The sequence below is a fragment of the Anser anser genome, assembly GCF_964211835.1.
Source record: "Anser anser genome assembly, chromosome: 2".
Taxonomy (NCBI): Eukaryota; Metazoa; Chordata; class Aves; order Anseriformes; family Anatidae; genus Anser; species Anser anser.
This window is the reverse complement of record NC_139721.1, coordinates 156,938,160-156,965,365: the sequence shown is the minus strand read 5'-3', so window position 1 is coordinate 156,965,365 and position 27,206 is coordinate 156,938,160. Positions and strand designations below refer to the sequence as shown.

The 27,206-nt window shown below is 41.9% G+C and overlaps 1 protein-coding gene across 5 annotated transcripts in view; it reads left to right on the top strand.

The window, feature by feature from the left end:
• The window catches only part of LOC310894974 (sodium channel protein type 5 subunit alpha-like), a 209,339-nt gene that overhangs the window by 94,666 nt on the left and 87,467 nt on the right, over positions 1–27,206 (top strand). For 4 of the 5 annotated variants that reach the window (XM_083825713.1, XM_083825716.1, XM_083825714.1 and 1 more), the window contains 5 exons: positions 3,290–3,469; positions 14,214–14,346; positions 16,038–16,276; positions 21,031–21,204; positions 22,624–22,980. In XM_083825713.1, the coding sequence (XP_083681839.1) occupies positions 3,290–3,469; positions 14,214–14,346; positions 16,038–16,276; positions 21,031–21,204; positions 22,624–22,980 (1,083 nt within the window). Of the gene's footprint in view, positions 1–3,289; positions 3,470–5,894; positions 6,297–14,213; positions 14,347–16,037; positions 16,277–21,030; positions 21,205–22,623; positions 22,981–27,206 lie in introns of all 5 variants that reach the window. The other variant, XM_083825712.1, reaches the window with a different exon arrangement.

Here is a 27,206-nt window from a genome sequence, read left to right as displayed (position 1 = left end):
GCCTAGGTGTGGAAGCCTTAATAGCCAATGTAGCCTTAATAGCACTGATTAATTTGACTGTGATTTGTATGGGGCAGAAAGCATTTATTAAACAGCTGAAGAAAGCGTGTTCAGTGCTGTGAGCAGGAAGACAATAAGAAAATTACTCTGAAATAACACGCAGCACTGTAGTTCAGAGAAATAAATCCTTGATACACAATATAAACTAATATACATAATTTTCGTTAGGATACGTATGGCTTCAGGGCCTAATCCAAAGCCCATTTAAATCCTTGGAAAGAAAATAGAAAATGCAATTCATTCTTGACAAAGTACTAGCAGAGGCTTATGCATTGTTTATGTCCTTTTAAAGATCTACTTTGGTGGTTTAAGTAATAGGTAAATGCAATTTATTCCATATATGAACAGGGTAACTTTCTGCCATAACCATAGGGAGCAAGCCGAACTCCAACTTGTCCCTATTTTATACAAATTTTCATGTGTTTTGACTCCAGCTGAGCTCTTCCTAATAACAGTCAACTTTGGTAACCCCAGCTATAATTAAAGATATTTAAGAATTTCCTTTTGAAGACTTTGATTTCAGTTAAACCCATATGTATGTATGCATACAAAAAAAGGAACAGTAAGTCCTGAAAGCCAATATGTGTCAAAATGAAGGTTGCTTGTGCAAACTTAAATTTTTCTCCTTTGTCTGTACGCTTTATAACATAGTCTTTTCTTTAGCCAACCACATCTCATTTTTCCTGTGCCTTGGTCAGTACAAAGGGTGGACAGTGCATGATTCAAGAGCAGCTCTTCACTTTCTCCTCATTTGCTCTGTAGCCTTAGGCCAGCTCAAGCAGACTTCCAGATTCGAGCATTCAAAGCCTGCTTCACAAACAAAATGACTAATGTCCTCAGAGGTTTTTCAGTGCTTCCTGTCACTGCTCACACTCTGTGTGCTTCAGAACTACTCGTTTGTATTTGCAGTACTCCTGTAGAATTATCCCAGTTTTATTGAGAAGGAGTTTAGGAAAACAGAGTCTGGGATCCAATGTGTTCATTAGCTTAGGCTGCCTAAACGCCCAGGAGCTATCACCCCCACTTTGTATCTGCAAGATGAAGTTGTCCATGACTTCATGTGAAGTTTGGTCGTTCTGCATATCAGTCCCCAAAATCTCAAATTAGACATCCTGAGGAAGATTCTCAGGAAAGTTATCTGAGTGGTTTGCTATACCATGTAGCTTTCAGATGTCCTTTGCCCCAGCAAGAGCTACTCAGTTTTAATCTCACTCTTCAAGCCTTTGGGTTCTTGGTTTTGACATTCTCACCATACCACTAAGCTCTTGCCTTACATCCCATCTCGTGCATAACCCCCTTTTTACGGTGCATGTGAGCTAAGCTTTACTCCTGTACTTCAGCTACCGCACACCCTTGCCAGACACGCCTGGTCCCAATCTCCTTCCCTGCCTTGTGAGTTAACTGTGGTTTGTAGTGCTGAAACGTTGCAACCCAAGCAATAAGTAAGAAAATGCTAGGTAACTGAATATTAGCTTATTTCCAGTAAGAGTACAGCAAGCCTAACAACATAACCTACATTTTCTATATTTTCTAGATCACTAGAATATGACAGCATTGAGAAAGGAAAACTAAAACTCCTTAGACCAGCTTTGACATTGTGCAGTACAAAGAGAACACAAATATAATTGATAGACCTGCTTGGGGACCATCAGTCAATTTACGCAATTGGTCTAACACATTCCTAAACCTGAACTTAACACCAAAAGACTTGCTGAATCGTTATGAAGGGAAAGCACTTCAGCATAGCAATTAAATTAATTGACTCAAAAAAAAAAAAAAGAAAAAAAAGAAAAACAGCTTAGACTGGTGTCTGAGCCCTCCTTCTCTCTGCTATAAGCAGCTTGCTCATGAAAGATATTTCCCATAGGAATTAAGTTTTGTTGTGCTCTCAGCTTGATAGAGCAACCGCTACTCCTTGAAATACATGATTGATTCTTTACACGACTGTTAAGTGCCTTCACTTTCCTTGGACTGATGCCTGTGGGAGGAAGGGAGTATTTTGCTGCAGAGAGCTGATTGCCTGTTTGATTCTAGTGGCTTGCATACAATAGCACTGAGGATTCATCCATTCCTCCCGTTCTTGGGAACCTGGAGAGGTTGTTGTTGTGTGGTTGTTTTTTTTTTTTTTCGTTTTTTTTTTTTTTTTTCGTAATTCATTCATTTTATGTACTCCAGCTGGAGGCTTTGCAAATGGGTCTGTCTCCGGGTCATTGATGTGGCTCCTGCTGGTACATCAGCATCTCCAAACCTGACCTCGTGCTTTGTGCTCAGAGCCGGCTCCGCAGAGGAGCCCCCTCGCTCCTCCTGCCTGCACTGGGGATGGGGAGCCGGTGTGCTGGCGTGGGCTGCAGCTTCCTCTCTGAATATATTGATTCTTCCTCCTGCTGCTCATTTGCTTTCAAAGCTCTTGCTTTGTGTGCTCAGGCTTTTGCATTCGGCTTCTGCTGGGTTTCTAGTGGTTGGTCTGTTATCAGTCAGCTCCTGCAGTGATCCCACCAGATAGGCAGCACAGCACTGAAGCACACGGCGTAGCAAAGTCCACCTTATCTCCAGTTAAGCCCATGGCTTTCTCTTTGGATCTCTGATCGTAGCTGCCTGCGCTGCTGCTTGGCATAAGTGTTCACAAAGACATGTCAACTGAATTGCCTGCTGCTCCTAGCATCCCTCTGCGACTGGGGAGGAAAACCCAGCAGCCAGCTTGGCTCCCCCCCCCCCCCACACCCGTTCAGCCCTCCTGGTTTGAGGGGCTGAAGTCCCAGGAGAGGCTTTTCTTATGGTGCCCCAGCCTGAGATCTTTCTGACCACCACCAGAAGCATTACTCCAGAGGGAGCATGCGCAGTGCACATCTGCAGGCATGTGCCCACAAACTGGTTCTCTTGTGAAATATTGCTCATGAGCTCTCCATAAATCAGATTATTTTATGCAGCCATTCCTAATGCTTCATCACAGGATCTGGATGGAAGATCTGCATGTGTGCATTTGTACTAGGAACCTGATTCACTTGTTATTTATTTTTCTCATGGCTAAGTAGGGATGTTAGATTAAGACCAGTTCCAGCCACGGGAGATAGTTTTATGATTAATGACCACTTGGAATTTTTCATGTATCTCCTCTAGAACCTTAAAACTTACAATGAAAAATAACTGCTGAACAGGTTAATTATTAGTTCTCACTGGGATCCTAAACTCAAATAATGGACTTTGCACTTTCTACCATCTTCTCTTTTAGGCACTAGCTGCTAAAGGGATTGACTCAATGTCACTTAGCTCATTGGAAATGTCACCTTTAGCATCCAAAAATGCCAAGGAAAGAAGAAATAGGCGAAAGAAAAAGAAATCTTCGGGGGAAGAATATGGGGAAGACCAGAGGAATCCCAAGTGTGAATACGATGATGGTCAGAGGAGAATGGTAAGCCATGCTCTGAAACATCACTTATTTCTCACTGCACTTCATTGGATAGACCAAGCTCTGAATATGCATTTAAACCTGAAACTTCCAGCCGGAAAGAAGAATCAATATTTAATGTCGCGACTGACCTGCAGATAGTTTGTATTAGAACTGTGGAAGGAAACATATTAGTGCTTTATTTTCAAAATGAATTAAAGATGCTCATTAAGCATTCTTATGAACCTATTTTGTTTCAATTTTTTTACTTTTTTTTTTTTTTGCTTCAAGATTACCCACAGTCTGATTTATTTTCTTACTCTAATTTCATTCATCTGATTATATCTATCCTATACCTACTAGAGCTAGAATATTCTTAGAAGAAACCTGCAAAGCTTAAAAAGAAAAGAGAGGAGAAGAAAAGGAGGAAACTTGTCTCTGAGGGTATTTTTAATGATATATAAAGACAATATTAACATTTTTCTATTCCTTTGCTAGTTGCCTTCAAGTCAAAACTTTGTGGCACTTGCTTCTATTGTATATTGCAGGAACAAAAATAGAGTGAGACAGTTGTTAAGTAGGACTTTTTATATAAATGTTACTGACATGCATGAATATGAATCTGCACATGCTTTATGTATCAAATGATGGTAAATAGCTTCAGATAATTTGTCTGTGCTTAACTATGGGCACAGTTAAAATCAGTTTTGTTGTTGTTGTTTTTTAATAGCCATGTAATGGGCTAAGTCTTTTTGTATTTTGGTGTCAGTGAATTTAGGCATACTTGGCAACCATAAAATGCTGATAGAAAACGCGTGATTTAAGTAAATGTGACCAATTAATGACTCCCTAGCTCACAAAATTTACACAGAGCTGGATTTCTGTAAATGACATGCCTCTTTCTTATCTTATAGTTTTTGTTTTCATCTCATTGGTTGAGTGGGTCATGTCAGAAATTATACCTTTGTTAAAGCTAGAATTGCTCTCTAGCTGCATTCTGGATGGGTTTCAAGACACCACATTCTAAAATGATCATGGTCTGGAGCTGTGTATTGCCAGTGTGTTCCTTAAATTAATATTTCTTGTTTTCACTTTTCGCCCCTGGATGTCATATGCATGAGAAACATGGGAGACACATTTCAAAGCTTATAGTAAATCTTCACTGCAAGGCAGTGTCTGGCATGGTTAGAGGGAGTACGGCTGAGTCATCATTCAGATGCAATCTGAGCAGCTGGAAGTGTGTTGCCATCAGAAATCAGTCTCAATGACTGTGTCATGGAAACCCAGGCATGGATTTTTTTTTTTTTTTTTTTTTTTTTACCAGTTAAAGTTTGGTAGCAATCCAAATGGGTTGTTTTTAGTTAGAAGGGGCCTGGTTTTTTTATGCTTACTTGTACCGATGTCAGAAAATAGCATTGTTACATAATTCAGTGATGTGAGCTACAGTGCAAAATGAAATCAGGTTCATTTGGGTTGGCTGGTTAGTGGATAGCGTGGAAACCTGACCTCTCTTCGTACATACTTGGTTCATGAAAAAGTTCTGAAGAAGCTGAAAATTCTGTGTAGGTCATAAAATCAAAAGTATGTTCTGCCTAAATGCTCTTACTCCATTAATTTCCTCTTCACAGATATGAGGGAAGGGGATAGACTTGAATTCCTTATGCATTTTCTGAACATCCTTTTCACTCTGTGAGGGTTTAGGTGTGTTTAGTGCTTGGCTACGTCTTGCTGATGCTCTGCCAGAGTTGCATTCTCACTAGTAGACGTCAAAGTGGATCATCAAGGGTGATATTTAGGTGTTAAGGAAACTTCGGTACTCTAGGTTACCTACCCCTCAAAGCAGTTATGTGCATTGGAATAATCATTCTACAAACTAATAAACCATATCCCTCTTCTTGCTCTTCTTTTTTTTTTTATTTTTATTTTTCCTTTATCACCTTCTTCCGTCGTATTCTGCTTCTTCTTCCCTCTTCTTCTCATTTTTCCCTGCAGTTCATTTCCTGCCCTGTTTCTTTATCTCTTGTTCTCCCACCGCAACGTTCCTTCCCCAGCTGTTACGAAGATGCGTGATAATGCAGTAAACTGGAGCTGGATCCCCTTCCCTGCTCCTGTCTTCCACTCCTTGTGCTGCCTTCCCAGGTCCTTTGGCGCTTATCAGATGGGGAGGGAGTAGAAGCAAAGGAAGTATCACGCTACCGGGCGAATGCCACCTTGACCCTTCCTATTTCAGTACATCTTTAACTGTCGAGTATTAGACAAATACCTAAAGGCTAGGAATGATTATTCAGCCTCTTAACTTTGCTAAGGTTGAATACATGTAATTAAATCTTTCTCTGAAGGACTTGATTTTAAATGGAACTTAGTGCTCTTCCCAGACCTTCCTCGCTCCTGAAAACATGTTGCAAAATGTTATTTCTCTTTCCCCTTTTTCCTTTCCGGGGGTTTCTAGACTCTCCTTGGCATTAGTTATGGTCCCAGTGCAAACTTGGTGAAGCGCAGAACCAGCCACGGAAGCATATTCAGTTTCCGACTCCGTGGCAGAGACACTGGCTCCGAAACAGATTTTGCCGATGATGAGATCAGCACTGCTGGGGAAAATGAAAGCCACCGGGGCTCTCTCTTAATTCCAAGATCTGGGAGGCGTCCGAGCGTGCAAAGTCAAGTGAGCCATAGTTCTCACCCTACTACTCCCAACTACACCCAGACGGGCAAAAGGAACAGCTCAGTGGATTGCAATGGTGTGGTTTCCCTGATAGGAGGAGGCACCGGGGCACTCAACCCAGACCCTACTTCTCCTGCAGGGTTACTGCTTCCCCCAGTTATTATGGAAAAACCTGGGACAGGCGATCTGGTGAGTACTTTATAACTTTTGTATGTGATTCACACTCTTGTTTCCTTCTGAATGTTGTTGGAGTTTGCTGTAATTTATTTACGCCGTATGCAGTCTGCAGTGAGAAACCCAGACCCACCGTCTTAGGCAGGGTGGGAAGACAACGGGCTAGCTCCCATACCGACGTGCGTCCACTGCAGCATAAGTTCACAGCTTCTGGTGAGACTTGTTCTTCAGAACCGGCTGGAGGCAAATACCTAAATCTTGGGTTTAATATGAATTTTCTTTTCTTGTAGGGACATTTTTAAAGTTGGTTCCTTTTGCCAATTGAATATCTGGTTTCTTTCTATTTGCATCTAACCTGTGGTCTTTTGTATAGCTGCTTGTGGAGGGCTGTTCGTACAGTCCAGGGGTAGTTCCCAGAAGGGCTAACTAAGCATTCAGTTCCAGTAATGCAGGGGACAGACAAGCAGATCATCAGCAGACTTCAAGCCTTTTGCAGATTTACAGGATCTTTGTTGCGAAGAACCACTGTTACAAAATACTTCATAAGGCTGGAATTAAACTATTAATACAGATAGCATTAAGACCTAAGCACAAATTCCTAAGCACATGGAAAAACATGGGATGCTATTTTGAAAATAGCTTCTTCACAGGCAGGTCAAAGTGGACAGGTTGAAATATGACTGATGTGGTGGGAATTTATCTCATTTGGTGTGGATATCTACATTGGAGCTCATCACTCTCTATAGTTTTTAAAGCAATGTAAGTCTAGTCACTGCCATCAGTGGAGACAAGATTTATTTCATCTCAGAGATCTAAAATGTGTCAGAATAATCTTTGTCCCTGAAAGTACCTTTTTTTTTGTTTTTTTTTGACTGCAAAAACAACTCTATATCACATAGGCCTTAAGTTAGGTGAGATGAAATCCACCCGGAGTAACCATGTGCCAAAAATGGGTTAAACTGAGAGGGTGAAAAGCAGATGATATTTTAACATGTATTAGGCAAGGTATTTCCTGAAAAGAAAGGCAATTGAGACGGATCCCAGCCGTGGTGTCAGATTATCAGTAAATTGAGAAGTAGCTTTTTCTCTAGAGCCAGGCAGCTTCTTCCCTTTCCAGCACTGGTCTGATTTTTTTTTTCCTCACCTATCCAGGCGCTCCCTGTGGCCCTGCAAATAGGCTCTCACACTGCAAATGGGAGGAGAGGCCAGCATGGGAAGCTGGGTGGGGTGAGAATTACCTGCTTGGTTGATGATTTTGAGGCCCTTGCTGCTTTTTCAGAAGTTCACACATACACTCATTTAGGACTTTGGTATTCCCATTTGCACTCTCCACAGACAAGGAAGGCCAGTCTCTAGACTGCAGAGCAACAGAAACAGATGCTGGACTTCGGCTGAACACAGCTTGGTGCATAATAAGCTGCAGGTTAAAGAAACCATGGAAGAAGGAGTTTGTGCATCTATTTAAAAAAAAAAATAAAAAATGAACCAAAGTAGAAAGGCTTCAGTAGATGAGCAGTGGGTTTCCCCTCTGTAAGGGAATCCGCTCTGTGGGCTGCTGAGGCTCTCCTGGCTGTCAGACAGCTTAACAAACCATGACTCAACCTTTTATGGCAAATATTGGTATTTTACAGGATCGGGCCCTGAGGTGACAGGGAGGCTTTGAGCTCTGCTGGCGTTTCTTTTCCTTTGCCAGTTTTCTGCCTTTTGAAAATGGATGTTGAAAATGAAATGGCCTGGGTGGGTGAGCTCGCTTGGCAGTTCCCTGGTCGTCTAGGAAATAGCACCCAGGCGCTATAGTAACAGATGCTCCCTCAGTGATGCAATGTGAAGGATGTTGTGTCTCCTGCAAAAGAGGTCTGGTATCTAATCTAGCCAGAAAATGTGAGCTGGACTTAAAAGCTAATTGGCAAGAAGCCCATTGCTGTACAGATGCATTTGCTACAGGAGCCGTAAGCGCTGCGCACAAACGTGCAGCTCTGTCTGTGGGGCGCAGGCAGAAGGAAAGAGCAAATCCAAAACCTCAGCGTGTTCAGAGATAAATGAACACTGTCTGGGGCTCTGTGTTGGATTATTTTTCTGTTTTTTTTTTTTGTTGTTGTTAAACTTTTGAAGTTAAATTTGTTCTTTCTTAGCAGTTTTGGCTTCTTTTTATATTCCCTTGGGGGAGGCAGAAGAAAGATGTTACAGGGTGAAGTTGAAGTTACCTTATTAACCCCATCAACCTCTGTTATTTGTTTTATGTAAGTGTAAGCCCACGGTGAAAAAGGACTCACCTGTGCTGTATCTGCTCCGTCTTCCCTGAACAAAACACAAAGAACCAGTCCTTTCCTTGAAAAAGCATCTCCTCCCTGTAGTCCCTAAATACAGCTAGTGAAACAGAAGAGAATTTAAATAATCTCAGCGTTTGGTGCTTAGGCACATCACTCATGTTAGCTGGGGTAGTCTGAGTGGTGAGCAATTTGCTGCTTGTGTTGGACATGGTCTGTGCAGAATGGCATCCATCCAGGCCACCTTCTGCACCAAAGCTGTACCAAGTCACCAGGGACTTCAATGCACAAGAAGTGTCCCTCAAGAGGAGGGACGGATGTTTTTTTTCCCTGCAGGGAACCCTTGTGTCTCTGCACACTGTCTCTGCAGCTGGTGATATTTCCATGACACATGAGAGCACCTGTGAGGCTAAAGAAGGAGCAACAGAGTTTTTGGGGAGCGTCTCTTGCTGGCACCAAGGGTTACACTGCAATTTTCAAGCTAGAAAGCCTGCTGAGGTTATATGAAGAGAAAAGAAGTGTGATATCAAAGTGTGATCTGCAGACACCCTCCAAAGAGCTCTGGGCCAGGCAATCTTTGCCTGGTTATGAAGAGAAACAGATGCTCAATCCAGAGGTGTTCAGGGTCCCAGGAAACCCACGCCAAGTCCAAGTCACTCTCCTGGAGATCTCCGTGCATCCCTACCCCTCAGAGGACTGAGGGCTGCTTCTGTTTTCCCACCAGCTTTCTTCAAACAGTGCAGCTGTTGATTTCAGCAGACTTAACCCAGTGTAAACAGGCTGCAAGCTGGACCTGGTGACTCCATTTAGAGTCCTAAAATTTTTTTTGCTTGCTCTGAGACGGAGAGGTTTGGAAATGATTCCTTCTTTACTACTCATAATGATTGCTGGGCTGGGGGTTTGGACTTTCCTCATTCTTAGACAAAATCCATCATTATGTAAGCAACTTCAGGGCGCAAGCTAAAGTTTCCGTGTGTCCATATAGTATTTATTTGCAGTCATGTATTGCTCTGTTGTGTCTTGGTGTTTCTCAGCTATTTAGTAGATTAGAATAACATCTCCCTTCACAAGATACTGATCCTTTTGAACAGAATTGGATTAAGTTAATGAGCTGTCATCTAGAGCTCGGTTTATCCATGGGATCTGATGAGAATGAGTAAAGCACCTGTGGTTCTGAAGGTTTTTTTGAAGGTTAAAAAATACACGACTCCATCCCCTCTTGCCTCCTAAAGCCAAGTGGAGCCATTTTAATAGCTTTGCAGGGAAATCACATGGCTTTTAATTTAGCCCGACTTTCCAATTCTTTTGGAGATTCAAAGGGACAGAGAAATGGACACAGGACTAGAAGAGGCAGCTGGAAGAGGACAGCTGGATGTCAGCAGTGGTCCCCAGTGCTTCTCTCCCTCTGGGTCACATCCTCACCCCTCAATCCAGAAGCAGAGCAGGGCCGCCTGTGATGTGGCTCTGGAATGGGCAGCAAGGGAAGGTTGGGGCTACCTGGGATCTCCCAGCCTTTCCTGAATTTCCGCTTAATCACACTTTTTCTTCTCCTTTGGGAAAATAGAATTACCAGGTATCTCTTGCTTGACAGGAGAAACTACTGGGGTGTGAGCCCTTAGAAAGGCAAGGCTGTTTATTGAGATGCCAAACTAAGGGTTTAGGAGCTTATCTTTAGACAGAATTTTTCGTCTTTTTTATACAAAAAGAAGAGACCTTGTTTTTTGTTCTCTCTAAGCAGAAAACTGGTTTGCTGACCACATCATTTTAAGGTTTTTTGTTTGACCTTACAGCTGCCCCAAGGTAAAATTTCTTTTTTCCTCTCCTTGCTTTGCTACAGGACTGGTGAAAAGGCAAAGTGTTAGCAGTTTTGTGTTCAGACAAAGGTCGACATAACAAGTCATGTAAACATTGCCACCAAGAAGTCATATGGGTGGAAGCTAGCTAGCCCTCTGCTGTGGCCGCACAGAGAGCTGTCATCGTGGCTCAAGTTTCTGTTCACTTCAAATTTTTCTTTATCACGTCCCAAACCAGGCCATACCTGCAGTAAATCATTCAGATTTGACACAGATACTGCAAGCTGCTCCATTTTACAGTGCATCTCTTGAAATAATCGAGTATCCTCAAAATTAAATGCCTTCTTTTTAAGGCTGTGCGCTATTATGGTCACCTTCAATCTCATTAAATATTTCTGCTAGTGCCTTTCTGGGTCCATTGTTCATGGTGTGCCCTGTCCACCTCTTTTTATGCTTGAAAAGATTTTTACTGTACAAGGAAAATTAAAGCTGTCCCAGTTCCCAAATGTGGTCTTTAAAATGCTGCCACATATAAGCCCATCTTCACGTAGCAGTTTTGACACAGCTCAGTACAGTGGGCACTCAGAATAAAATATTTCTGCAGTGTTATGCATCCTCATTTACATGTAAATTACTGAATTGTATATTTGTCCCTATAGAATTTAGCTAATCCAAAGGAGAAACATTTCCAGTCAATCAAGGAGCAACACGAATAATCTCATCTTGCTGGAGGTGCCTGTATTTAACTCCATTGTGGTTTCTCATCTGGATGCCGTGGAGGCTTCCTGCATAACTCTAGAGACTGTTGTTATTTTTGCTTAATTTTTATAGACATATAAGTACAATGAACCATTGTGCTTGAGTATAGTCTCTGTGTGATGATGATAGCTTTTATGCTGCAGTGCTTGTCCAGTTCCAGGAACTGCTTTCTATCTCAGACTGCAAAAACTGCCAGTTCCTTGTGTGACTATTGTCTATCTCTCTTCTAAAATAAATAATAAAAGCCCCTCGTGGATCTATTCATTGCAAAGGACACAAGCTTGTAAACTTCCCCAAGGTACTTCAGTAATTTTAAGGAATTCATCTGGAATCTTTCTTCTCTGGAAAAAATACTTTATGCTAAATCACAAGCCACCCACGTGATAGATTTACAGCTATATTGTGAAAGAGACCACATCCTTCTGGAGGACCTCAGGAGCATTCCTGCACCCCAGCATCGCCTGCCCAGGCACTGCGTCCTGCGGGCAGGGAGCAGCGGGCTCTGAAGCTGGGTGAGGTTCAACCTAGGCTCTTCACTTAACCTGTTTTAGCTGAATCCTGCAATAGGAAGAAGGAATTTTAATGCTTTCCCTTAAACATTTTACTTCCATAGTGAATCCTCTTTGCATTTGTGAATAAAAGGTGGCCTTCAGGTAAAGGCCACCATCCCATAACTTTTGCAAAAGCACTTCTGCATGCATCAATAGGAATATAATATCTTTTTTGACAGACAGAAAAACAGCACTTCTGGGGACGAGGTTGTATAAAGAAATTCTATTGATATGTGTGAAGCTCTGGGTCAGATGGGATGGGAAGATGATACAGTTTAAAAAAAAGAGATCATCCAGAGGAATTTGAGAATTTCTTATGCTTCCTTCTATAGACAGAGGGAAATGGCAGAAGAGTTGCTTTTTCATTTGACCTTTTTTTGTTGCTTTTCTTAGTTTTGACTTATTATGATTATTATGATTATGATTATGATTATGATTATTACTCTACTTAAAAATACGTTTCCCTTGAAGCCTTTTCTTTTTCCTTTTCTTGGTATTTCATTTCACTCCTATGTATTTGCTCTGTACTCCAAGCGGGCGTGAAAGATTATGCAATTTGGTAAATGCTGTCTTCATTAATAAAACATTTGTTGCTTCTTTGTTTGTTATTGGACATTTCTGAGGTGAAGGGAATCAAGTGAACTAATGCATCTGAAACATCATTCCTGGTTTCTCCAGCTCCTAAGCCAAGCATAGAGTGATTTCTTGTTCTGCACCACACAAGTGAAAGTATTTTTGAATAGGCTCTGATTACCCATCTCCTTTTGATACAACTGCATCAGTAATTCAATGGACAATGATCCAATGATCCAACAAAAGAGAACATTTTAGAGGAGAAAAAAAAAAAAGTGGTTTTGAAGCATTAGTGCTTTTCTAACTTAGCTAATGTTTTAAGTGATTGCTTTAAGTCCTTACTCTTCTCTGGTCTTGCAATCATTGGTATTTTTATCTGCAGTACTTCAAAGTGAGTTGGGACCAGTGTCCCGACGATTACTTTTAGCATCAACCAGTGGCCAAGTAGCCTTGTCCTTTGCAGCCACCTGACAAAGGGATCTCCCCTGCCCTGAAGAGGTCACACTCCAGAAAGACAGCTCATAGAGCTTCAGCGCTTCTTCATCCCCATTGTCACAACATTGCCCATCTTGAAGAGCAGTTTTGATAAAGGAGTGGCCCAGAGGATGGATCCCGAGACCCTCTGGGTGTGTGTCCCAGCCACAGGCAGCAGAGATGTCTCGGTTGGCATCATGGGCACTGCTCGGGGGCAGTTGGGGCCATTTACAATCCAAGGGATCTGAGAAGATCCAGAAGATTGAATCAGATTCCTGTTGCTCATTTGGCTACGGGCAGTTCTCCAACATCTGTATTAACCAGGGGTTCTCATCCTCTTAGGGATTTCTCCTTTCACATTTCCTTGAGCTATATTTTGGGAGCCATTGGGACCTTTCTATCTCAGCACATCTCTTTTGCCTACACAGTGTCTACACAGTGTCTTACAGCTCCTTAGAGGAGCAGGACAAGGCTGTTAAAACATTTATTCTGGGAACTATCCTTACTTGGAGGTCTGTGGGGGAGAATAGAGCTGAACATGGCTTTCCCAGATCCTTACAGTACAAACACCATCTTTCCTTCTTCCTCTGGGAGAGCTGAAGGAGTAAAGCAAGCAGGATTTGTCTCTGTATGATGTGGGGGATCGTAATAATAAAAGTCTTAACATCTTGCTGCTGTGAGCTGACAATATAAAGTATTAAATACAGTGTGTCTGCAGTTACGCCGTGTTTCTGGTTGACTTCAGGAACCCAAGTCTTCAAAAAGCATACGGCTAATGTAAAATGAAATGTTAAATAAAGAAAGCTTGGGAGTTCTATTTCTCTTCTGGTATTCGAGTTTTTCTTTATTTTTCTTAGCTTCTCCTTGAAAACAGGAGACCAAGAGAGTTTATTTTGTTTGCTTGTTTGTGTTTTTTTTCTGTTTCCCCTCCAAAAAAGAAAAAGGAAACTGAGATTCTCCTGTAATTATGGAGCTTCAGAATCTGTGACACCAAAGATCACCAGAATGCCAATATGTTCCTCAGATTTGGCAGTGTTTCAGAGCAAGAAAAAACATGGGTTGAGGAGTAATTTGGCTTGGTATGATATCAGAGGCCTGTAATGGAGCTGTTACCAATGCTCCTTTTTCCTCTTCTAGCAGTATAATTTAACAGTTAACACATTTCAGAAATAATGGTATAATTAATGTAATTAAGCAGGGCTTCTTTCATTAGCAAAGGGTGTGGTAAAGCAGCACTGCTGTTTCTCTGATGTCAGAAGTGCCCCTTTATTTTCACCTGCGTCTTTCACCTGTTTACACAAAGGCAAAAAGCAGGGTAAAGTTTTTAAAATTGCTCTAGGTACCATTTTCAAAAGCAGTACCCCAGCAGCACATGTCTAATTGGGAAATTGGTAAGCTTTAGACTTCTTAGAAAAAAAATAATGCTTAGATAATTTTGAAAAATGCTACCCCATATTCGCCTTGCATTTTTTCCCCTGTTTTTACTCAGCTGACCCAATGTGTTCATTTCAACAGACCTCTCCCTCAGACGAAGCGAGCAAGAAGCAGCTTTTAATGCCCCACCGCCCGTCGGTGGACCACTCAGATGAACCCTTTCAGAGGCAGAGGGCAGTGAGCGCTGTCAGCATTATCACTAGTGCTCTGGAAGGTAAGACGTGTCTTCTAGTTTCCTGCCTGAAGGCCAAGAGAACATTGATTGGCAGGAAGAAAGTAGCATGAAAACCCCTAATGTTTTTGTTTTGCAAGACAGTATTTTTTGTTTCGCACTCTTTTGTTTTGTAAGACAATATTACAGGGTTATTATGACCTTTATAATACAGGCAATTCCTTAACAGAAGGCAATATAAGCACTGTCTTACCCATAGACTTGTAAAAATCCTGACATAGCGCTGGCTGTACTATCAAAGTTGGGTCTGGTAGTTTTTTGTGCCCCTATGGACTTTGAGGTACAGAGGGCTGACGGGTAGTGGAGCACCAGACTGTGTATACATTTATCACAGAGTGGTTTGTGTTGGGTGGGACCTTAAAGCCCATCCAGTTCTAACCCCCCTGCCATGGGCAGGGCCCCCTCCCACCAGCCCAGGCTGCCCCCAGCCCCATCCAGCCTGGCCTTGGGCACTGCCAGGGATGGGGCAGCCACAGCTCCTCTGGGCAGCCTGCGCCAGGGCCTCACTGCCCTCTGAGTGAAGGATTTCTTCCTAATGTCTAATCTAAATATACCCTGTGTTTGGAGGCTGGAAAGAGAGATCTACCTCTTGGGCACAATTCAGCCTCCCAGAGATCTCACAGCAGTGCAGGTGTGCATGTAGGGTATCAACCATTATTTTGAAGGTTTGCTAGAAGGCACCTAACACTGCAGCTCTGCTGTCCAATGAGTGAAAATGCAGAGAATGCATTCTGGCTTAAGAGAGGAGATTGCTTATAAACTGATTGAAATAATAGGGTTGGCTGAAGTTTTCCTGTTATTAGCTCAGGTTCTAATTATATAGACTAAAACCGTTATACAGCATTCCATGCCCATAAAGGAATCAGAAAAGGAATGCATTAGGCAATTCCACTAATCATGATCATTCAGACATTAACTGTCTTGTTTGGCTTTTCTTTTTCACCGTTTAACACAAATTATACTTACAAAGCCATTTCTCTTCTTTTGTGCTCAAATAAAATGAACACATAAATGTTCTATTTTAACTAATACTTTAACAGCACCTTTAAAAATCACATTGGAGCTGTAGTACCATTTTCAAACTGAGTTATGCACTCCCCTGATTTTAGAAGAAATCAGATGCTTAATGCCTTTTTGGATTAGACACTAAGAACAGAAATCCTATTGATAACCAATGATACACCAGCTCTTAAGACCTTAAATCAGCTCTAAATATTGGATTGAAACTCTTTTATCTCTTAAACTCTTTAAAAGGTATTACTTAAGATACTTGTAAAATGAGAACTGGAAATGAATTCTTAACCACTTGCACTTGCCAACCAGGAACACAGAGTACAAATCTGAGCCTGTGTGTAATACTTGGTTTTGCATGTTTGGAGTGAGTCTTCCTTTTCTCTTGGGACACTTTTGAAAGGTCCCTACTTTCAGAATAGGCCACTGTCTGCTAAGTGCTATCAACTGGCAAAAAAAAACCAACAAAATGTGTAATCTGCCAGCCTGTTAGGACATAAATATTTTTATCCTAAAAAGGGGAAAAAAAAGAGAAAAAGAAAAAAAAGAAAAAAAAATGGGGGTAATTCAAGGGTCTTCCTCTAAGTTGTGAGTCATTTTAAGTGTTCCCTTGTCATATAACTCAGTGTGCACTGACTGTTATTTTACTGCTTGTGACTTAGAGCTTGAGGAATCACACCAGAAATGTCCTCCGTGCTGGAACCACTTTGCTGTTAAATTTCTCATTTGGGATTGCTGCCCGTTTTGGCTTTTAATCAAGAAATTTGTCAAGTTTGTGGTAATGGACCCATTTACCGACCTCACCATCACTCTCTGCATTGTGCTGAACACACTCTTCATGGCCTTGGAGCACTATAAGATGACGAAGGAGTTTGACCACATGCTTTACATAGGCAATTTGGTAAGTGAATGCAAAGGTGAAATACCGTCTGAGGAGTGTGTTTGCTGCTTTTTAAAGTTTTGGCTTAGGCCTTGGGAAGACCTGCTTTTAAAATGCTGTCAGCATCGCTTTGCTTATGTCATATCAAGGGCACACACAGTCATGTCTCCTCGGGGTGAGGAGGATCAAAGGAAGGCCAAGAACCTATTTTCATTAAACTACTACATTGTAATGTTATTGGTAACCACAAAAGCCATGTTTCTGGGCTGTTTCCAGTAGGTTTCTTGTCTGTATCAGTTTAGGGATATGAGATGAGGGAAAGGTTAATGAGGTTTATTTGTGATTTCTGTAAAAGCAATGCTAGGGAAGCAGCTCTTGATGTCTAATAGTCAATTTTAAGTTAAAAATGCTGTAGAAAAACAAGGCAAGATCATGGAATGAAAAGTAGTTTGGGTAGATATCAATGTAGGAAGGTGCCTATGGTATATCTGCTGTGTCCCACTGCTTTTGTGCAGCTGTGTGCAATAGGAGCTGTGCAGAGCCCAGGGCAGAGGGGACACACAGCAAAGCTCTGTGAGCAGTGCTCCGAGGGGAAGCTCCTAACATGCAGGCTGGAGCAGCTGGGGAGAGCTGCAAGGTAAGCAGAGACTGCTCTTCTCCAAGGAAAAGCAGAGTGACAGATCCCCAGCCAAGCTGCAGGGACAGCAGAAAAGCCTTTCCAGGGGCAATGCGGTACAATTTGTTAACCCACGGGGGCCGCTGAAATCTTGCAATCGCTACAAAACCAAAGCTTTTTCTTTGTCTTTCTCTGAGTTTATGTTTAAAAGGTACTCTGTTTTATTGCTTTAAAACTTAGTGTTTAAAAATCCTTTTAATTTTAGAAGAATTAGTACTGGAAAAGGCACAGGCTATTTAGCTATGATTTGGTTGAACTGCCCCTAATATCTGGTGATAGAAGCTGAGATTTACTCTAGGACCAAAAGAAAGTCTGGAATACCTGGGAAGGTGGACCCTGCTAAATTTGAATTCAAGAAGCTCACAGTGGAGATGAGAAAAACCCTTTATTTCTATTTAAAAAAAAAAAAAAGGAAAAAAAAAAACTTTGTTCCCCCAAGGTGGGATTCACTTTGCCTAACCTGGGATATTTGAGCGTAGGAGTGTCTGTCTGAGCTGGTTGCCTTTAAAGTCAATGGAGGGAAATGGACAATTTTAAGGCACAATTAACCTGATGTTTTTAAGACATTTACTTTCGGATAAGGTGAACTGTGCCCTGGAGGCCACCGACTGCAGTGGCCATCGACTATAGTGGGAGTATGCAGAGACACTGCAGATGTCATGTCTGCATTGAGATGCATCCTATACTGGCAGGTTTAGGTGGGTAGTAGCAATAATCAGACTTTCTGTATCAGCCTTACCTAGCATATGTGGTATAGCACCCGTTAGTGGTGGGTTTCTTTTGTGTTTTTTTGTTGTTGTTGTTTTTTTCTTTTTCACTGGTCATTATTCTTAGCTCTAGGCCTCCTCAAGCAAGTTGACGTTCTCCTAGGCTGTGGGACCTGTCTCTAGTTTTTCAGCTGCTGTGTCCTGGTAAATCTCCCTCTGTTGTTATGCTAGGCAAAAACATGGATCTCCTTTCCTTGCTCCAAACCCACATTCTTTCCCTCGGTGATAAGCCGTAAATAAGGGTAGCTTGGAAAATCACCCCTCAGGACTGCACCCAGCTCCTCTTTGCAGCCAGCCCTTATGTGGGGATGTTGCTCAACAATTTGTGGCCTTTTCAGATGACGAAAAAAGCACCTTTGGACCCCGCATCATCCCTCAGAGCAGGTGGCAATGCTGCTGTATCCCCCTCTGGCTTGTCAATGTGCACGCTCCTTGCTCCGCTTTTGGCAGATCAGCTTCTCTCTTTGCCAGACCATGGGCAGTGAAACCCCAGCCCCTGGCATCCCTCCTGCCCACATGGCTCCGGCAGACCTGAGTGGGGCTGCGCCAGCTGCCAGCAAGGCTGGTGGAAATGGAGATGATGAGCAGAGGGCAGGAGAAAATTGCAAAGGAAATTTCGTGAAGTATTGCCCCCCAAACACGTGTCTCCCCCTGAGTTTCTCAGCTCCACTTAGAGCTAATTTTGATTTGTGTTACCTTAACACAAATCAACATTTTTTTTTTATGTGTAAAATAAGCAAAACAGCCTGCTACTTTTTTTCATAGTAGGCAGTTGGCCCCAGGCTACCCATCCCCTGAGATGCCAGGATGTGTCGGTGGGAGGCTCCCCCCCAGCAGATTTTACTAAACCTTTGCGGAGGATTTCGCAAAGTCATTTGTAATGAGAATTGAGCGATTTTTTGCAATTCCCCATGAAAGGGAGGGCAGCCCCGGCTCCAGGGCAGGCTGCCAGGTGCCTGCTTCCCCTCAGCCACCGACTGCCAGAGCTTCCCCTGCCCTAGTGCCGAGCGGCTGCGCTCCTGCCATCCCATCCACCCCTCGCTGAGCAATTACACGAGCATTAGGTGGGTGAAGATATTAAAAAGGGCAGATCTTTGGCATTTTTTCCTCAAAATAAGTGTTTCTGGAAGAAATGAGAGTGGAATAGGAATTTGCTGTCTCCGAGAGTAATTCTTCGTCTGGCTGCTAGGAGCTGGAGACCTGCTTTGATGGCACCATCTCCATCGTGCGGTTGTGTGGCACCTGCTGCCTTCAAGCTCCTTTAGCTCATCCCTGACAGGAGCCAACATTTTAAAATCCCATCACAAGGCCTCAAAAGCACATGCACATCTTCACGTTTCAGCTTCCTGTGCAGTGCCACTGCTGAAGAAAGAGTGAGATTTTCCCAATTTTTGTTTTCCTTTAGAAACTGAGATGCCATTATCCAATATTAGAACCCGAGTGGCTGAAATGATAGTTAAAAGAGGTTGTTTTCTTAAAGACAACATCCTCCAAATCGGCAGTGGCATATTTATAACCATAGCCAGTGGGATGTTGAGTTGCTCTTTTTCTTCCCAGCCTTTATCGCACTCAGCATCCAGCCTCTCGTACGAGCACAATAGCTGGTTACCAGGTGCTGACAATTTGATGACCACCATTTGAAATTCGTCGCTGGTGCACGTACGCGACTCCCGATGCCTTTAGGAAGGCTCAGACGTTTTCCTATCTTACTGTGACATTTCCCGCTCAGAAGGCTATTGATTAAAATGGTTCAGGCAAAGAAAGTGATCCTCCTGAGTCATTTCCCAGCAAGACGGTTGCATAATGTAGGCAGCATGGTGTCGTGGGTTTCGAGGCAGTCCCCTGGATACAACTTCATAGCTGTCCAGTTTGGGCTTGTTCGCTGTCCTTAGGGAAACTGGGGTGTTCTGGTGGGAATCTCTGGTATCTCTAGCCACTGTGACTCAGAAATTGTTGGTTGGTTAGAAGTCAGAGACAGGCTGTTTCGCTGGGTTCTTGGTGTGCGGCATTGACAGGATGACAGTCCAAGGTATTATTTTCCTGATAAGGAGAAGGTATTTTGCTTAAGGAGTTGTGTGAAATAGCTGCTTGGAAGAACTCATCTATTCAGTCCTGAAGCATTGCAGAGTAAAAGTCAAACCTTCAAATGCAGGCTATGATCCTTTATTTTTTTTTCCCTAATACCTTAATTATATATCCTTAACTTTTCCCTTCCACACCATGTTGAGTTTCTTAGTCTTGTTGCATAGAGCTGATCGCTTGTGTTGGGACAGCTCTTCAGACACTCAGCTTATAGGGTAGAAAACATTTCTCCTTGAGTGTAGATTACTGATATGTCAGCTCTGGGTTCCCCCCTTTTTCTGACCTACACAGTGCATTGATATTGGCTGTTTCATGGAAAACCATGTGCCTTGATATATAAGTGGAACTTTTCAGAACACAAAGCTCTGTGTACCTTGTGCTGGGACTGGGAATGGAAATAAAACAGTATGTGTACAACTTGATGCCCACATTTTCTCATTTTAAGCTGACTGTTGGGTGTTTAAATGGGTGCTTAAGGAGGGCATATGAGAGGACAAGATCTGGTTCTCTTAACAGATTTCTGCAAAGCATCCAAAACTTAATTTACTGTCAGCAGCCTTCCCTTCTCCACTCTCTCTGCCTCATAGGTAATATTTATACGTTGTTTTAAAGAAAAATGTTCCAATTAAAAGCTCTACCATATGACATTTGAACCGGGTCATAAATAAGCAATGTGTTCTCAAGATGTTGTGAAAAGAAAACTGCTGTGACTATTTGTACAAAAATAAATAAAAAATACTAGGGCTCACATTAGGGTTTCTAATCGCTTTCACTGCCAGCAGTAACCTCAGAATGGCTGGATGCTCTTGCTGTCCTGGTATTAATAATAACAACATAAAAAGAGATAATACAGCCAGTACATGGCAGCCCAAATACCCCTTTAACACTCCCACTCCATTCATTCAGGTTTCTCCACTGAAATAAATAGATTTAACCTTTATAAAAGGCACCTTTACGCTTTCTTTTTTACCACTGAGACTCTGCAGACGACAGAAGGCGATGGAAACGTCCATCCCTGTCAAGAGCTTGAACCCAGATGTCTGTGTGCTTACAGCGCTATCAAGCATCGTGGTGAAAAGACCAGACAAAGCCAGTGCTGTAACAGTGATAAAAAATCAGCTGTGAAAAATGAAGTATTTGCTTGTAAAATGTTTTTGGCTTTCTGCTGTGTTCACCTGTATCTGTGGAGAGTCTGCAAGAAAGGAGGGATGCTTAGAAGGCTGTTTTCACTTCGTATTTTCTTTCTGCAGGTCTTCACTGGGATTTTTACAGCAGAAATGATCTTCAAAGTAATTGCCCTTGACCCCTACTACTATTTTCAGCAGGGCTGGAACATCTTTGACAGCATAATTGTTATACTGAGCCTGATGGAACTGGGTTTATCCAGCATGGGAAACCTGTCTGTTTTACGCTCCTTTCGACTGGTAATGGTCTTATTCTGCTTTTACCCCTCTCCGTGCATTAAGTATAAACTCTGACATGAACACAACATATTTTCTTAAAAATGCATCCACCGATAAAGACTTTAATTGCTGCAAACCAGTGAACAGTACGTGACACTAATTATAGACTGCGGGATAAATGGAATTGTTCCAGATTTACATCAGGGTAAATGAGAACATAATTTGATTCCTTCTAGCTGTGCCAGGTACTTGTAGCACACTTAAAATGTTTGAGATCCAATTTGTAATAAAAATCTGCCATTTTATACCTGTACACCTGTTAGCACAATCAGCAGATAATTGATAGCCCACGAAATGCAAGAGCTAGTAACATGTCGTTTTGGAAGTTGTTATTCCAAAATTATATTATAAACATGCCACCATTCTTTTAAATGTTGTCAAAAGAAAATGTCTTTGAATTATTCACAGAGTGATTTTTTTTTTCTAGAACTGATCAGCATAACACAGCATCTGTCTTTCATGGAACTCCTTTGCTGTCAGCTCCTTTGTTATGCAGGGGATAGTGGCATTCGATTAATGAGAGACTGTCGGCATATTGGAACAGAAAAGTAGTTTCCTTGCCAGCCTGACATTTGTGTTGCACTTCATGTACCAGGATGTCCATGCTAATCATTCTGGCCATGATATGGCTTCATAACTTGAAAGACCAGGAAAATAAGCCCTTATGGCTACATTTAGTGGAAGACTTTTCTTTTTCCTTTCCAAAATTCTCTGCGCTGCTCAAAAATGCAAATTTTTTGCTGCTGCTGCTGCTGGGTCCTGAGAGTCTCCTGTCATTTTATGAGCAATGCCTCTTCAATGGTGTTGAAATTAAACCTTCAGTTGAAAACACAGCGCAAGGAGTAGGAACCATTTACATCCTTAAAATAGGTCTTAAGTGGGATGTGGGTTGTGCCCAGACTGTGGGATCCTCGGCACAGAGGTGATTTTCACCCTGGGAGCTAACAGCATTGGGCTGAAGCTTGCTCTGAAACACGGAGGAATTGCTTCTCCCTTTGCAGGACCAAACCCTAGCCCCCTTCCCCCAGACGTCTGTCAGGCTGTTTAATTTGAGGTGGAAAAGCAACATAAAACAAAATATTGATACCTGAGACTTCCTCCTTCCATCCCCTCCACACCATAATATCAGGGAGCTGAGCCTCTAAAAGCACATCTGCCTAACAAGGCAAGAGCACAGCCCTTGAATGCTTAATTCTCATCCAAGAAGCACAACTGATATTTTATTGATAGACATAGTGAGGCTAACGGGAAGTGTGGCTAAAATCCCCTTGTACTGTGGCATTTAACGTGTTTCACGTGTTTTAACCACTTTAATAATTCATCAGCTGAAGTGTCTGTTGCTTCTGTGAACTGACACTGTTGTTTATGTTTTGTTCACAGCTGCGAGTCTTCAAATTGGCAAAGTCCTGGCCGACCTTAAATACGCTCATTAAAATCATCGGGAATTCAGTGGGTGCCCTTGGGAACCTCACCCTCGTGCTGGCAATCATCGTCTTTATTTTTGCCGTGGTAGGAATGCAGCTTTTTGGGAAAAGTTACATGGACAATGTCAAGAAGATAAGCACTACCGGCAATTTGCCACGGTGGCACATGAATGATTTCTTCCATTCGTTCCTCATTATCTTCCGAATCCTGTGCGGGGAGTGGATCGAGACCATGTGGGACTGCATGGAAGTGGCTGGGCAGCCCCTGTGCCTTCTCGTCTTCTTGTTGGTCATGGTGATAGGAAACCTCGTGGTGAGTTGTCTAGATGGTTGCTTCTCCCTTTCCTGTTGGGTGTGGGCAAATGGACACCTTTTTATCCAGAAACTGCAAAGCTCATGTTGTTCTGAGGCTTTAATTTGCTGAATCGGGGTCTCACCCAGAGACACCTGTTTACATCCCAAGTACAAAATTGGTAGCATTGCATTGCTAATTAGGAATGGAGGCTTATGTTGTTGCAGAAGAACAGGTAATGTGTTAGTAGAAAAAAGGCACATAGGCTTGTTATAATGATTTAATTCCTTAAGGCATTCATGGGACTTAAGAGATTCCAGATCTCTTTTCAGGAGTGAATATCACCTTAACTGTCACCACATCAGAAGATATTTTTATTTCTATTCATTTTTGGTCCAGAACAGCTAGCATGGTGTCTTTGAGTGGAGTTTCAAATGTGTTTAGCCTGCATGTTCTAGGAAGCTGCAGGTTATGTTTACAGTAAAGTCACTTGCTCGCTTGCTTTTTTAATAGAGTATCCCATAAGCATGGCTTACATAAGCTCTGAACCTATTAAGGCTGAATTGTATTTCCCTGTTGACATCTTATGGAGCGCTTTGCTGGCTTGCAGTCATTGTGGAAATGTTTCGCCCGTTCAGCTTACAGAGCATCTTTGACATTGTGGCTCTAATGGGCTTACTGTTTATGTAGTGAGTTGTTTAATAGTAGATGCTGCTATAAAAATGTTGGGTTTTGCTGCCGATTGCTTTTAGTGGTTATTTTGCTTTTAAGTACCCAGTGTTTTGGTTCTCAGCTCCTGGGATAGAAAAGTTCCTGAAGGGGTTTATTTAAAAAACAAAGAACATAATTTTGTGATTATATTAAATTTTAACAATTAGTTTTTCACTGAAAATACTATTTGCAAGGGGAAACTACAGTTTCTAGTGTTGTTTTTTTAATATATATAAGTCAAAAGATTAAGTTATGATTACTCAGAAAGTGGCAGAATATTTTTTCCCTAACTTCATCTTTCTGTGTGTTTTTCATGTGTAACTAGAAGATTTGGAGCCAATTATGACTTTCTGCACTTTTGGTGGAATTTAGCCTAAATTCAGATATTTAATCTCCCCCTACTATTAGTCAATGGATTCTGTATATGATAATGAAACCTGAAAATAATTCTGGGAAATTCTGGAGAAAATGTTATCATTTGAAATATTAGTGGATTACTCAGTGAACTTGCAACATCTGATTCCCTTAGAAATTAAAATTCATCAATTGCATAGGGATTGTTAAATATGAAATCTGATTCAGAGGAGATTGCACTAACATCTGCATATATTTAAACTCCCATGCTCAAAAAAGACAGTCTGAGATGTAAAACCAGATACTGAAAAACTCTGTCAGCATGGATAATCTGAAGTTACTGGTCAGCTGAAAGCAAAAATGCTAGCTTTATACTTTTCAGCCAGCAGTTCTGTAAGCATGCAGCAAAGGCTGGTGAATAGGAGTGATTATAGGAATAAGAGTAAAGCTCTCAGGGTGGAAAACAAAACAAAATAAAAAGATCCATAGGTCTGATAGGACTGGGCAAATAGGAAAAGAACAACAGATTCTGAATCAGGAGACTCATCGAGTGCCAACCACATTACATGGAGATTTCATGATGCTAATTAGCAGGTAGAAAGAAGGTCTCCCCTGACACCATCAAGTCTTGGTTTCTTCAGTGAGAGTGGACTGAATTCACAAACTCACTTATTTGCTGAAGAGCATCAGACAAAAGTTCAGTAGCCAAAAAGCACTACCAGCTCTCTAACATAAGAAGACTTGAGATCTAAATTTTTACATATAACTCTGGTGTGTTCTGTGCCAGGCTTTCTCTTTTAACCTGCTGAGTTCTTTGTTCCTCCCCTGAGTTTGAAGAGTCAGTTTGGAGATGAACACTATTATCCTGAGGTTGTATCTCATTTGGACCGCTAACTCTTTCTTGGTCTCTGCAGGCATGGAGGAAATCCTACATCATTTTCCCCTGTGTAGCATATGTGCACGCTCATATCAATTGAATACATTTACCTGTCACATATACTACTACTTCTGGTAGTATCTGTGGATACTTTGTCCAATGCAAATCTATGCATTTCAGACCTGTTTTTTTAACTTCTCCAAGATCTTTCAAGCTCTGTATTTTTATTTTTTTTTTTTTCCTGAAAATTGGGATGGGAAGAGTTACAAGCATTGTGATTCTGTGATAAGCTCAGTGATTTGGTCTGCAGATCTTATCGAGCCTCACTAACAGAAATTCAAAGGAATGGTGGAAGAAAAGCATGGAAAATTAGTAAGTGCCCTGGGCAACTTCATGTTACAGAGCAGTCGAGCTGCTGAAAGGAATTTTAGTAAGTCTTAAGTCTTTGGTTGGAATTCATATATCCCAAAAATGTCTTGGACCATGGCAGTGCCACATGCAACAATGTATGCTGATGGTCAGCTGATATTTGAATTATCCTCAAAGAACTGAACTTTACAGAATAGTTGGAAAATTACGTGCTGTGTAACTAGCTAGCACAATAATACTGCTGCTATCATCAGATGGCATTTTTAGAGTCATTGAAGCGGCTTTGGAAGGTAAAGTCAAACCAGGGGAATGATAAAATAGTCTCTCTCTCGTGTATAAGAGCTTTTGAAATTGCTAACTGAATAATTATGCTTACTGTTAAGTTTTGTAAAGACTAAACATATTTCCTGTGTACGTTTATGTTACTGAGGTTAATAAGGAAAATAACTGAGACAAGAATTATTAAGAAGATGTAGGAGCGTTTGGGTAGTGAGACAGCCCTTGCTGCCCTCGCTCTGCAGGGTCAGCCGATGTGACACCAGCCACTTCTCAGGGGACAGCTGCATGCAATGGCTGGGGACTACTACTGCACTAATGACGTGCATGTATAAAACTGACACTCCAATCACAGAAAGAACAACCTTCCAACCTCTCTGCATGCTCCTGACGTACAATGGCCAAACCACCCTTTCATTCTTCTCCCTGCTGCCTGGATGAAGCCAGTTCTACCAGCTCCTACCCGCATGCCACCACGTAAATCTGTGCCCATCTGCCTGGGGTCATAAGCATGCCAGGACGTGCAGTCCATAACAAGGGAAGATCTTCAGGGTTTTACTAGAATTAAAGTTGAAACAGAAGACTTAAAGTGCCCTTTTAGGATCAGCCTTAGGCTTTTTTTTTTTGTCCAATAATGATGCTATTCACCCAGAAAAATATTGATGACATTTTCTTAGAACACACAGTTAGAAAGCATCACCAGTTTCTAGTGTACCCAGCTATCCTACAGGAAGGATTACATAACTGCTAGCATTGAATTAATGTATGATGCATGAAATTATGAAAAACAAAGTGGAAGGTCATGCACTCAGCCCTATTTAAGAATTTATGTTACGACCAAGTAGCTTATCAACAGGAAATGTTTGAGGGGATAATAAAAATATACGTATCTGAGATAACTGCGTGGACTGCCTTTGTAGTCGGACCTGGTCAATGGAGTCCATGAAGTCATAAATTATCTTAACCAAAAAGACATCTAAAATACATCAGATTAAATAGACCCTAAAAGTACCTATTTCAGTCCCTGAAATCTTGGGAAGCTAACTCAGCTGTAGACACCCACATGTACTTACCATTCTGGTTGACTGAGCCAACAACATAGCGCACCCCTTAGAGAGGTAAATGCAATTCTAATATGTGTCAGGAACGGTAATTACAGAGGAAAAAGGAGAGTATCAGTGCTGTTTTGCAGTGCTCTGCAGCACTGGGCATGCAATGTATTCCGTTAATGACTGATACTCAAGACAGATTAAGTCAAACTGGGAAAAGCACAGGAATATTAAGTTGATGAGGGAAATGCAGAACTAAGCAGGGCTGAGAGTGATTTTAGTTACAGGACATAGCTCATCCCAAAACAGAGAAGGATAAATCACTCATAGGTGCTTGCAGAAAAGGAGATGATGTTATCTGGCAGGACTTCCCAGCAGCCTGTGAGATGGAGCTTGTTTCTGAAGGAAACAACAAGTAGCCTGTCAGCAGGGGGGTTGACTTGATGACCCAAGAGGACCTTGCAGTCCTGTTTCCCCATGATAATTCGAGTGCCTGCCAGCGGAGCTACTCAGCATGATTTGGATGAGATTTGAAGTGGCCTGCTTTAGTTAAACTCAATAGAATCTTGTCTCTAAAAAATTTGGATGCCCTGGAGCCTGTCCTTTTATAC